Raw genomic sequence first — 13,151 nt, forward strand, 5'->3', positions numbered from 1 at the left:
CCCAGTATCAGGGTCTTTTCCAGTGAGCTGGCTCTTCATATCAGGTGGCCAAAGTATTGGAGCTTCAGCTTCAGCATCAGTCCTTCCAATGAATACTCAGGATTGATTTCTTTTAGTGTTGACCAATTTGACCTCCTTGCTGTCCAAGGGACTCTCAGGAATCTTCTCCAAGCCACAGTTTAAAAAGCATCAATTCTTCAGCACTCAGCTTTATGATCCAACTCTCACATCCATACATGACTACTGGAAAAACCGTAGCCTTGACTAGATGGCTTTTGTTGGCAAAATAGTGTCTCTGCTTTTTAATATGCTGTCTAGGTTTATCATAGCTTTTCTTCCAAGGAGCAAACATCTTTCAATTTTGTGGCTGCAGCCACCATCTTCAGTGATTTTGGAGCCCAAGAAAATAAAGTCTGTCACTGTTTCCATTGTTTTCCCATCTATTTGCCATGAAGTGATGAGACTGGATGCCATGATCTTAGTTTTTTGAATGTTGAGTTGTAAGCCAGCTTTTTCACTGTCCTCTTTCACCTTCATCAAGAGGGTCTTTAGTTACTCTTTTAACATTAAGTTTGTGAAATTCAGCTTCCCATGATGGTCCACTTATGAGTTTCTGCTTTGGGAAGTTGGGAATCTGTGACTCCCTCTATTCATCTGTCCACGTCTCAAGTCTTAGAGATAGCAGTTTGACCTATACCCTTTCCTCTCACATGCCCAAGAAGAATAGTTGGTTTTTCAGTCTGTCCAGATTTTTACTTGTCATTACAACAGAGTGGCAACTTCCAAGTTCCCTACATATGGAACTTTTAACCAGAATCCTTTCCAAGGAGGCTAATCTAATGTTCTCATATTCTACTGGTCATCTTCGTCGCATTCCATCCCTTTTTTATCACATGCGGCCAGCAGAGATTAGTCCCTCCCCTGTTTCCAGGACCTTAGTTTGGTTCCCTAATAATGCACTTTCTGGGAATCTCTTAGTTGGCTTCTCTGAAGGCTGGCTTTGCTCAGTGTTCCCTGAAATTGCTGGCTGACTGCTTTTCTTGTTAACCTGTGAGTTTTGTGAGATGTTTCTAGCCTCTGCCTCTTTTTTAAGCTTGTGCTTTGCCTGATGTGTACATAGAAGGTGTAGAAGAGGAATTATAAGCAGGAAAGAGTACTTCTTTTCAAAACTTTCCTAAGTTTTGAAAATGGATCCTACCTCATTCCATTAAGCATTCTTCAAGCACCAGCAATGCTCCTATTTGAGCATATCTTATGTACTTACTTATTTCTTTAAAAATTTCTTTCTGATCATGACAGTCAGTATATGTAATCAGTTCATTGGGATTTCAGGGAAGAAGAAATTATTGGCCTTAAGTCTTAACCAGTGTTGTGACAAGTGTGGGTTTCAGCAATGGACAATAATAAAATCAGACCTCATTAGTTGATATCCAATTAATATTTGTACTTACTGAAGTCAGTTTCAATGTCCTTTTGAGCTAGAGAAATAATCGTATAAATCAGGCTTCTGTTGTTTGCAGTAAGAAGCTCACATTATTGGACTATGAGGACGGGATGAGTTAGATTTGCTCTATTCCCTGGTATCAGAGTGTGAAGCCAACCCTGACCTCACAACATTCAGGAAACAGAGCTGTGCAGGCAAATAATGCCCCATGATTAGTGAGTGGGTTACAAAGAGGCTTCACATTCAGGCTAAAATCTTTTCTCAGGGACCTAACATGCATTAAGCACTGTGCCAGGACTTAGGGGACATCATCTTAGATACATCATGTATATATCAGAGTGTATGCATCATTTACATCCTCACAGCAACCTTATACAATACTCTCATGAACACGAGGATGAGGAAAATGAGGTTGGAGGAGGTTAGAAAGACTGCCCAAGATCATTTGATACATGTTAAAAGCAGGATTCAAAACCATTTCTAATGCCAGTGGTGGTGGTATTAAGGTCGACATTGTAGTGGTTGTTGAAGACACACATGCACATCAATGTATTTGAGCTCTTGCAGTGATGGGATTCAAGTTCTTCTTGACTGAACCTTCATTATGAAGGATAGGTCTGAATTCACTGATAAAGAAACTCAGAGATAAAGGGAGTCAAGGAGCCAGAAAATACAAAATACATGTTTATTGGGAACTGAAATTGAAAGTTTATAGATTTAGATAGACTTGCCAACAAGACATATGGTTATATAATTCCTATTCTTCCTATGAAGTTAAATGTTGTTTCTGTTTATTTAAGAGAATTCTGGCAGTGTTTATTTTTATCTCACATTATTAGACTCCAGGTTATATCCAGTTTTAGGAGAATTATCAATTATGTCCTGGTGTAAAATTTAACTTGTACTGCTTAACTTGTCCTCAAATGGTTATTTTTTAAAAAGATCTTGTTCTTTTTCAGTATTTTAAAGACTGGGTACACAGTACTTTGAATCTTTTTCAGATGCTGTGATTAAATATTCAGTGCTTGAGTATCTTTGATCTTAAGTTAAAATAATAGGAAATCTTACATTTTCTGCCACAGATCATTACCATAAGCTAAGTCTTCAGTTTATCTCCTCCTAAATTAAATTTTTAAGTCAGAAAATTCTTGTATGAGCTAAATTAACCATATAACAGTCTCTCTTTATTTTACAATCTCAATATTGAATTGAGAATATGATGAACTGCATTGTTCTGTTTAATTTTGTTTTGGTTTTGGACATAAGAAACTTGTTCTTTATATCAAGGGATAATCTTCACTCAAGATGATCAGGTTCAAGTGTATATGAAGATAATTTTTTAAAAGTAAAAGTTCTTAATTAATCTCTCAGTGTGTGTTAGTCACTCAGTCGTGTCCGACTCTTTGCAACCCCATGGACTGTAGCACACCAGGCTTCTCTGTCCATGGAATTCTCCAGCAAGAAAACGGGAGTGCGTTGCCATGCCCTTCTCCAGGGGATCTTCCTGACCCAGGGATCAAACCAGGTCTCTTACATCGCAGGTCAATTGTTTACCTTCTGAGCCTCAAGAAAGCCCCAACCTCTCACTACCAGTGTCTAATCAAGTTTGCTATATGTTTACAGCTTCATGGTGACATTCTCATTGCTATATGTGGAGACAGTGACTCAGATTCCTCTACAAAACTTTGGGTTTGATTCTCATCTATTTAGAATGTGATTGATTTCCACTTACTGCCCTTTTCAAGTAAATACTTATAGATAATCAGTTAACTTCATTCTGAGCCAACATTTGATTGGCACCTTAATCACTTAAAATTTCTTTGTGGGCTGTGTTCAGTGTGTATGTTAAAGGGTCAAAAGGCAAGCCAGATTTAAAAGCCAACATCATTTTTCTTTTTTGAATTACAGGAAAAGGTCAGGGTCACATAGATTCGACCTAATCTGTTACACTTTCTGCATTTGCAGTGTTATATCCTGATTACTACTCTTAAAATGATGACTGATTCTGACCCCCTCCACAAAGAAGTATTACAATATCCTATGTCAGAGAAAGATTCTGTTATGTCAGCAGTTGGTTTACGGAGTTGATTAATGACTATGCCACTCATAATTAATGGTTTGAGCTTTTTATTACAATGAAGATGTTATCAGTCAAGGTGCCCTGCACACCCAAACAGAATACCTTGACTACTTTCAAAGGTGTGCATAGGGCTTAGGGAAGCTAAGAAAGGTGATTCATTACCTCTGTCCATCCATTAATAGTAGAGGATGGAGGGAACAAAGCTACCATCCTAGGTCTAAAGAAGTAAAAGAAGGAGCAATTATCCAAAGAAACAGTGTCTCCATTCCCCAAATCTAATTGGAAGCCACAGCAATCCATAGCATCAGCTTCCGCAGAATGGATCTAGAGTGAAAACAAACAAACAAACAAAAAAATGGAATGAAAACAGAAAACACAGGAGAGGGTGAAATGAAAAGTCAATAAAATCAGTAGTGGTGAGTTTCCTAGCAAGCCAACCTCAGTGGTAGCTCTGGGTCATGACTCAAAAAAAGAAGGAAGCTAGCATTTATTGAGTACTATTCTGGTTACTATTGCTATATAACATGGCAACCTAAATTTAGTGTACTAAAACAACCATTTTACTGTGCTCTGTAGGTAAGATTGGGCTTCTTATCTATAAAACTGGACTGGTAAAGAACCTATCTACCAATGCAGGAGATGTAAGAGACTCAGGTTCAGTCCCTGGGTTAGGAAGATCCCCCTGGAGAAGGGCATGGCAACCCACTCCAGTATTCTTGCCTAGAGAATCCCATGGACAGAGGAGCCTGGGGGACTACAGTACATGTGGTCACAAAGAGTCAGAGACGATTGAGGAGACTTAGCATGCATGCACGTAGGTAAGATTCTGTAGGTCAGAAATTTAGACAGGATACAGTGGGGATGGCATGCCTTAGCTCCACAGTGTTTGACACCTCAGCTAGGAAGACCTGGATGGCAAAGAATGATTCAAATGCCTGAGGGCTGGAATCATCTGGAGGCTTCTTAACTCATATGATTGACATGTGAGCTGGATAACTCACTGGGAATTGTCAACTGGAGTACCTAAACCTGGTCTTTCCAAGGACAGGGGCTTCTTACTCAATGGCAGGTGGAGGGTCTTGAGAGTGACAGATTCTAAAGAATTGGACGGGAGCCACATGGTCTTTTATGACCTCACCTCTGAACTCACATAGCTTCATTTCTTCATTCAGTCTCAAGTCAGGATAACTAGAGAAGAACATGCCAAAAGAGAGGTTATTGTTGCAGCCATCTTTGGAAAATATACCTTGTCACCAAGGCAATATGAACTAGCAATGTTGAGACATTCTGATGGCAGGTGAAACAAACTTTTCCAAATTAATGGTAAAATTATATTAACCAGAATTCACTTATTAGTCAATGTTTTCCATGATTAAACTTTATCTTCTCTTCATGGATTATAGATTTTAAAAGTAGAAGACACTCCCAGAAATAAACTAGCTCAGCATCACACTCTTAAACAGTCTGAATGTCATTATTCTCATTTTGCTGCAGTTAAACTAGTGATGAGTAGAAGGAAAAGTAGAGAATAGAACCTAGGACTCTTGGATTTTATTTGTCTTATTTATTTAACTAGAATTTGATAAGGGATGAAATTATAGATTACATTTTACCAAATGAACAGAGAAGCACCTGAATAGAGTCAGAAGCACCTGGCCAGGTATTGTGTTCCTATAACCTGGGAGAAATCAGTCTGCTGGGTCGGGGCCCCTCATTGGAAGGTTTGGGCTTAGCTTTGTATCTATGAAGTGAGAACTCAAGAGCTAGAGGAATAGAAGATTAGTTGTCTGTGGTGTTGAAGAAGACTCTTGAGAGTCCCTTGGACTGCACGATCAAACCAGTCAATCCTGAAGGAAATCAATCCTGAATATTTTTTGGAAGGACTGATGCTGAAGTTGAAGCTCCAATCCTTTGGCCACCTGATGCAAAGAGCTGGCATATTAGAAAAGACCCTGATGCTGGGAAAGATTAAAGGCAGGAGGAGAAGGGGATGACAGAGGATGGTTGGATGGTATCAGCAACTTAATAGACATGAGTTTGAGCAAGCTCCAGGAGATGATGAAGGACAGGGAAGCCTGGCGTGCTGCAGTCCATGGGGTCACAAAGAGTCAGACATGACTGAGCAACTGAACAGCGTCAACAATGACCATTAATTCCAACAGAGAAACTCTGACTCGTGGTTTATTTTCCCCCATGCACTCAGCAGTATCTGCCTGGCCCATTCATCCACTCATCTGGCTGCTGGTCCAGCAGATTGACTCATGAAATGTTATTAACTTTCTGGTGGGGGCAGTTTGTAATGTCTGTGCCCTCCTACTACTTCTGGGGTGAGAAGCACTGACTTATGTTTCCTCTTAATGCACAGAAACATGCCTTTTGTGGGGGGATGTTTCCAACCTGTGAAGAGTCATCTGACAGTTGCCTTTTATGTTTTGAGATCAAGAATTTGCCAAACTATCCAAAGTTTTACTGAAACTTTTAAGATCTAAGCTTTTTCTTTTTTTTCTCTTCTATAATGGCAGATGTCACGTCAGTTTTTCTGGATTCAGTCATTGCAATCTCCACTCCACTCATATTATATAAGACTTCTCTACAAGTGTGTCTGTCTTTCCAGACAATGACTCAGTCATTATGCCATGAAAGTTTCTTTTATAGTGTTGCTTCAAGCTGTTGGTAGTACTTTGTTTATATGACCAAAAAAAGAGGACATAGTCTATCATTTGAGAAAGCCTGAGTGGTTGAAAGGTTACCTGTCTCTTTAAATAGAACTAAACAGTGTTGATTTAACAATAAAATCAGGAACTAAACAATAAAAGAGGAACTAAAGAGCCTCGTGATAAATGTGAAAGAGGAGAGTGAAAAAGCTGGCTTAAAACTCAACATTCAGAAAGCTAGGATCTAGTCCCATCACTTCATGGCAAATAGATGGGGAAACAATGGAAACAGTGACAGATTTATTTCCTTTAGCTCCAAAATCACTGCAGATGGTGACTGCAGCCATGAAATTAAAAGATGCTTGCTCCTTGGAAGAAAAGCTATGACAAACCTAGACAGTGTATTAAAAAGCAGAGACATCACTTTGCTGACAAATGTCCATCTAATCAAAGCTGTGGTTTCTCCAATAGTTATATACAGATGTGAGAGTTAGACCATAAAGAAAGCTGAGTGCTGAAAAATTGGTGCTTTTTTAACTGTGGTGTTGGAGAAGACTCTTGAGAGTCCCTTGGACTGCAAGGGGATCAAACCAGTTCATCCTAAAGGAAATCAGTCCTAAATATTCATTGGAAGGGCTGATGCTGAAGCTGAAACTCCAGTCCTTTGGCCACCTGATTTGAAAAACTGACTCCTTAGAAAAGACCCTGATGCTGGGAAAGATTGAAGGCAGGAGGAGAAGGGGACAACAGAGGTTGAGATGATTGGATGGCATCAGCGACTTGATGGACATGAGTTTGAGCAAACTCCAGGAGTTGGTGATGGACACGGAAGCCTGGCATGCTGCAGACCATGGTGTTGCAGAGTCAGGCATGACTGAGCAACTGAACTGAACTGAGTGAACAGCAAGATACTGTTGATTCATTTTAAAGTCTTCACTTACTGTTTTGCATTTCCTTCTGATATTTTTGAATTTGTTGTTTTTCAGTCACTCAGTCGTGTCTGACTCTTTATGACCCCATGGATTGCAGCACACTAGGCTTCTTGCCTTTCACCATCTCCTGAAGTTTGCTCAAACTCATGTCCACTGAGTCAGTGATGCCATCCAGCCATCTCATCTGAAATACAATCTCTGGCATCTGAGTATGCAAGCTAGCCCCAGATATTGGCATGAGTCCATGTAAGGGCATGTGAGGCAGTGCGTGGTAGGGGAGCTCCCCAGTTTGGGTCCCGCCAGCACTGTGGATATGGGGAATCCCTTCATGTCATTGGCACTAAAGCAAGGAGGTGTCTAGCTTATTGGTGCACACGTGGCCCTTCCAATTCTGGGCTTCAACAGTGAGCCCACTTGAGGCCCGGATGCCCTGAGAACTCAGGGTGCCTGTCTCTGTGCTGGCCAATTGCTCTCTTGCCTGGGGCCTCCATCTTCAGTCTTCCCACCCAGCCTTTCCCATTTTGCATGGAATCATTGTCCCCCTCAGGAGAGATGATGACACTCTTCCTACCTGCCCTTTACCTCTCAATCCGTGATGTCTGGCCACTCCCCCACATTTTCTTGCCAATGATGTCCTAGCTAGTAAAGCCAGTGGTCCTTTCTTTTCCCTTCCTAACCTGTATGACTTCACTGTGCCTCTGTTTTCTCATCTGTCAGGTAGCAATAGTGTTGACCTCATTGGGTTGTGAGGTTTTAATTATTATACATCATAGTAGATAATAGGTGCTATGTTATACATACGCACACTTAGACTTCAGTTCAGTCGCTCAGTTGTGTCTGACTCCTTGTGACCCCATGAACCGCAGCACACCAGGCCTCCCTGTCCATCACCAACTCCCGGAGTCCACCCAAACCCATGTCCATTGAGTCAGTGATGTCACGCAACCATCTCATCCTCTGTCGTCCCCTTCTCCTCCTGTCTTCAATCTTTCCCAGCACCAGGGACTTTTCCAATGAGTCAGCTCTTCACATCAGGTGGCCAAAGTATTGGAATTTCAGCTTCAACATCAGTCCTTCCAATGAACACCCAGGACTGATCTCCTTTAGGATGGACTGGTTTGATCTCCTTGCAGTCCAAGGGACTCTCAAGAGACTACTCCAACACCACAGTTCAAAAGCATCAATTCTTCAGCACTCAGCTTTCTTTATAGTCCAACTCTCACATCCATACATGACCAGTGGAAAAACCATAGCCTTGGCTAGATAGACTTACACTTATATATGTGTATATATTTATCTGGGACACACATAGGTAGTTACACACATATATACACATACAAGTCTGAGCAGTGCCCTGGGCAAGGCAAGCACTAGATGGGTTAATTATTACTCAGTTAGTTAGTGTTAGTGCTCAGTTCAGTTCAGTCTCTTAGTCATGTCCAACTCTTTGTGACTCCATGAACTGCAGCATGCCAGACTTGCCTGTCCGTCACCAACTCCCAGAACTTTTGGAGCCCAAAATATAAAGTCTCTCACTGTTTCCATTGTTTCTCCATCTATTTACCATGAAGTGATGGAACTGGATGCCATGATCTTTGTTTTTTGAGTGTTGAGTTTTAAGCCAGCTTTTTCACTCTCCTCTTTCACTTTCATCAAAAGGCTCTTTAGTTCCTTTTGCTTTCTGCCATAAGAGTGATGTCATCTAGCAACAGACAGAGGATTAATCTCAAGAATATATAAGCAACTCCTGCAGCTCAATTCCAGAAAAATAAATGACCCAATCAAAAAATGGGCCAAAGAACTAAACAGACATTTCTCCAAAGAAGACATACAGATGGCTAACAAACACATGAAAAGATGCTCAACATCACTCATTATCAGAGAAATGCAAATCAAAACCACAATGAGGTACCATTACATGCCAGTCAGGATGGCTGCTATCCAAAAGTCTACAAGCAATAAATGCTGGAGAGGGTGTGGAGAAAAGGGAACCCTCTTACACTGTTGGTGGGAATGCAAACTAGTACAGCCACTATGGAAAACAGTGTGGAGATTCCTTAAAAAACTGGAAATAGAACTGCCATATGACCCACCAATCCCACTGCTGGGCATACACACCGAGGAAACCAGATCTGAAAGAGACATGTGTACCCCGATGTTCATCGCAGCACTGTTTATAATAGCCAGGACATGGAAGCAACCTAGATGCCCATCAGCAGACGAATGGATAAGAAAACTGTGGTACATATATACACAACGGAATACTACTCAGCCATTAAAAAGAATACATGAATCAGTTCTAATGAGATGGATGAAACTGGAGTCCATTATAGAGAGTGAAGTAAGCCAGAAAGATAAAGACCAATGCAGTATACTAACGCATATATATGGAATTTAGAAAGATGGTAACAATAACCCTATATGAAAAACAGAAAAAGAGGCACAGATGTACAGAACAGACTATTGGACTCTGTGGGAGAAGGCGAGGGTGGGATGTTCTGAGAGAATAGCATGGAAACAAGTATACTATCAAGGGTGAAACAGACCACCAGCCCAGGTTGGATGCATGACACAAGTGCTCAGGGCTGGTGCACTGGGAGGACCCAGAGGGATGGGATGGGGAGGGAGGCAGGAGGGGGGATCGGGATGGGGAACACATGTAAATCCATGGCTGATTCATGTCAATGTATGGCAAAACCCACTACAATATTGTAAAGTAATTAGCCTCCAACTAATAAAAATAAATGGAAAAAAAAGTGATGTCATCTGCATATCTGAGGTTACTGATATTTCTCCCAGCAATCTTGATTCCAGCTTTGTGCTTCATCCAGCTCAGCATTTTGCATGATGTATTCTGCATATAAGTTAAATAAGCAAGGTGACAATATACAGCTTTGACATACTCCTTTCCCAATTTGGAACCAGTCATATTTGGAACAACAGACTGCTTCCAAATTGTGAAAGGAGTCACTCATTCATATCCAACTCTTTGTGCTCCCATGGACCGTAGCCTGCCAGGCTCCTCTGTCCAAGGAATTCTCTAGGCAAGAATACTGGAGTGGGTAGCGATTCCCTTCTCCAGGGGATCTTCCTGACCCAGGGATAGAACCCAACTATTATTCTATATCCAAAGTCAAATCCAGCCCCCACATGGGCTGTGTTCACCTGTAGACCCAGCTATTTCTATGTGCTTCTCTTTCTTACTTAGTAACCTGGTGTCTAAGGCAACAGTATTTTCGATCCCCGCTGTCAGACCCTCTACTTTTAAAAAAAATAACCTCTCAACTTCACAGCATTATTTTGAATTTTATTCCTATCTTTCAGAGTTTACAAGCCCCAACTAATATAAAGCTCCCATTCCTCTCTTCTCTTATTAAACTAAATAAGTCTGATTGTGTTGCAACAGCTGGTGATGGCATCTGCTTTCAGTATTTAAATCTCACTTTGTGCTTTATTTGGCGTATGTGTGTTAGTCTTGTCTCCACAGCTAGTGGAATCTATATACTAGATTACATATTAATTTGCCTATATCATCTGTGGTCCTTATTAAGGAAGATATTTTTCACCCATTGCCTTCAGCAGCATGAACAGATTTAAGGAGATCCCCATTCCTACTTTAAAAACCAAATACTCTGGACTTCCCTGGTGGTCCACTGGTTGAGACTTCATCTTCCAATGCAGGAGATGTGGATTTGATCCCTGGTTGGAGAACTAAGATTCCACATGCTTCATGGCTAAAAGGCCAAACCATAGAACCGAAGTACTAATGTAACAAATTCAATAAAGACTTTAAAAAAATGGTCCACATCAAAAAAAAAAAAAAACTTTTAAGAAAATAAAAATAAAGACCAAATACTTTATGGACAACTTTCTCATCAGTTATAGGCATGATCAGGGGCCTCACCTGACACTAGGAATGTGGGCTCAGGGTTAATATGTATGAACCTTTCTGCTAAACCCCCAGGTATCCGACGCCAGACTGCCCATTGTGTGAAGAAGGGTCGTGGGGTAGTGAAAGCAACGTTCTGTGACCCAGAAACACAACCCAATGGGAGACAGAAGAAGTGTCATGAAAAGGATTGTCCACCCAGGTAACTAACAGCTCGAGTTCTGTGTGTCTGCCTACCATGGTGTCTGATTTCATAGTAATCAAGGGCTCAGTGATGGGGGAGGGCTGGATGGCTTCATTACTAGAATAAATATAGGCAAGCTGTCACAGGTTTCTGTGGCTATGCTGTTAGAACCTGTGACAAGGTGTGAGTGGGGAACGCTTTCTCCCCAGAGAATAGTATTTCCTACAAAGCTCGTGTGATCTATGTTTAATTATTTGGTAAGACGTAAGTCCCAAAGCACTGTTAACAGAATGGTGTGTAGATCATACAAAAATTCTTTAGCTAATTGGTTTGACTTTTCCAAGAGCAGTTTACCAACCAGTGCAATAGTAGCTTTTAGAGAACATGCTGACATTTTTGGACCACTGCCTTGAAAAGTGGACTTATAGACCAGGCTTGTTCAACCTCAGCACTGTTGACATTTGAAGCTGGATAATTCTTTGTTGTTGGGGGCTGTCACATGTTTAGCAGCATCCCTGGCTTGTGTCTGTTTAGAAGTTTGTAGCATTTTATCTTCCCCGTCCAGGTTGTGACAACCATAAATGTCTCCAAACTTTGCCAAGTGTCTTCTGGGGGCAAAATCACCCTTGGTTGAGAACTGCTGTTAATAGAGGTATTCACCTGCTCCGAATCATATAGATTCAAGATTCTAGAAGGCAGCTGGGATGTTATTATGAGGGGCTTTTGTTAAAAAGAGAGAGAAAGAGGGGTAGGGGAAAGGAAGAAAAAGAAAGAAGGGAGGGGAGGAAAGAAAGAATTAATTGTGGGGAGTGTTTTCATTCCCTCGTGTCTATAAACAGAGATGTATTTCATTTGCAGATCCCATCAGGCATTCATTCCAGTCCCAAGAAGACACATTAAGAAGAGCTTAGTTTAACAGGAGGGGACAGGTTGGCATAATAAATCTACCAAGTGACAGGCAGAATTCTAAAGAAGAGCTGAAAGAATGGGATAAATGCCAAATAACTAGGTCAAAAAGAAGCATCTAAACAACTCAGCTAAGGCAGACAGTGTCAGATTCTTCTGGTCTCAGACAGGGAGGTCCCAGAGGCCAGGGTGTTCTCAACTCAGAGTCAGGTTGGTTCTCTATCCAGTTCTGGGGTGTCTTTCTGGGTGGAAGGTGGGCTGTGAGGTTCAGAGCTGGACCCCATCCCCATTGAGAGAGGACAGAGGTACCACTGTCCCCTCCCCTCGCTGTGACTCTACCCTGGTGTCTTTATTCAGTTTGTTACAATGTTGCTTTTGTTAGGTTTTGAGGTTTTGGCCACAAGGCATGTAGGATCTTAGTTCTGCAAGCAGGGTTCGAACCCACACCCTCTACACTAGAAGGTGAAGTCTGAACCACTGGACCACCAGGGAAGTCCCTCCCATAACTGTTTCACTGGGAAGAACCAGGGACTTGAGGGGAGGATCAGGCCCCATTAGGTTTCTTATGTAATCATTGCAGTTTCTATAGATGCTTCTCAGGGAAGAATGAGCCTGGAAAGAGGAATCTTTCTTATCGCTTGCCTTATCTCACCAATAGCCTGTCCCTTTGTGGAGTTTACATGCTTTCATCATATTTTTATCTCCATAAAAGTCAATGACTCTCACCAGCCACTTCCTTTTGCCCTCATCAGCTGCCAACCACTACACACACCCGTGGGATGCTCGCCTCACTTTTCAATGTCACCCTTTCTGGTGAGTGGTTACCTTCTTAAAACCACAGCTGTTTAGTTCCTGAGTCTAACTCTGGCCCTAGGGTTCAGGGATATTTTTATTATTATACTTAGTCTGCCTGGGCCTTACTTAATATTACCAGCAAATCTTTGTTAAACATCCATTATTTCCCATGAGAGGAACGATGGCAATAATAACCATGTAAGAGTTACATGTACTGAGCACTGTGGTTTTGTGATATAATAAAAGCTATGATTTTGGTACCTGGCT

At 41.4% G+C, this 13,151-nt stretch overlaps 1 protein-coding gene across 3 annotated transcripts in view; it reads left to right on the forward strand.

Moving 5' to 3' along the window:
• ADAMTS12 (ADAM metallopeptidase with thrombospondin type 1 motif 12) overlaps positions 1-13,151 on the forward strand; it is a 378,754-nt gene that overhangs the window by 293,059 nt on the left and 72,544 nt on the right. For all 3 annotated transcript variants that reach the window (XM_043887193.1, XM_043887192.1, XM_043887194.1), the window contains one exon: positions 11,075-11,201. In XM_043887193.1, coding sequence (XP_043743128.1) covers positions 11,075-11,201 — 127 coding nt within the window. The remainder of the gene's footprint in view (positions 1-11,074; positions 11,202-13,151) is intronic.

This window comes from Cervus elaphus, chromosome 25 (assembly GCF_910594005.1).
Source record: "Cervus elaphus chromosome 25, mCerEla1.1, whole genome shotgun sequence".
NCBI classification, from domain to species: domain Eukaryota; kingdom Metazoa; phylum Chordata; class Mammalia; order Artiodactyla; family Cervidae; genus Cervus; species Cervus elaphus.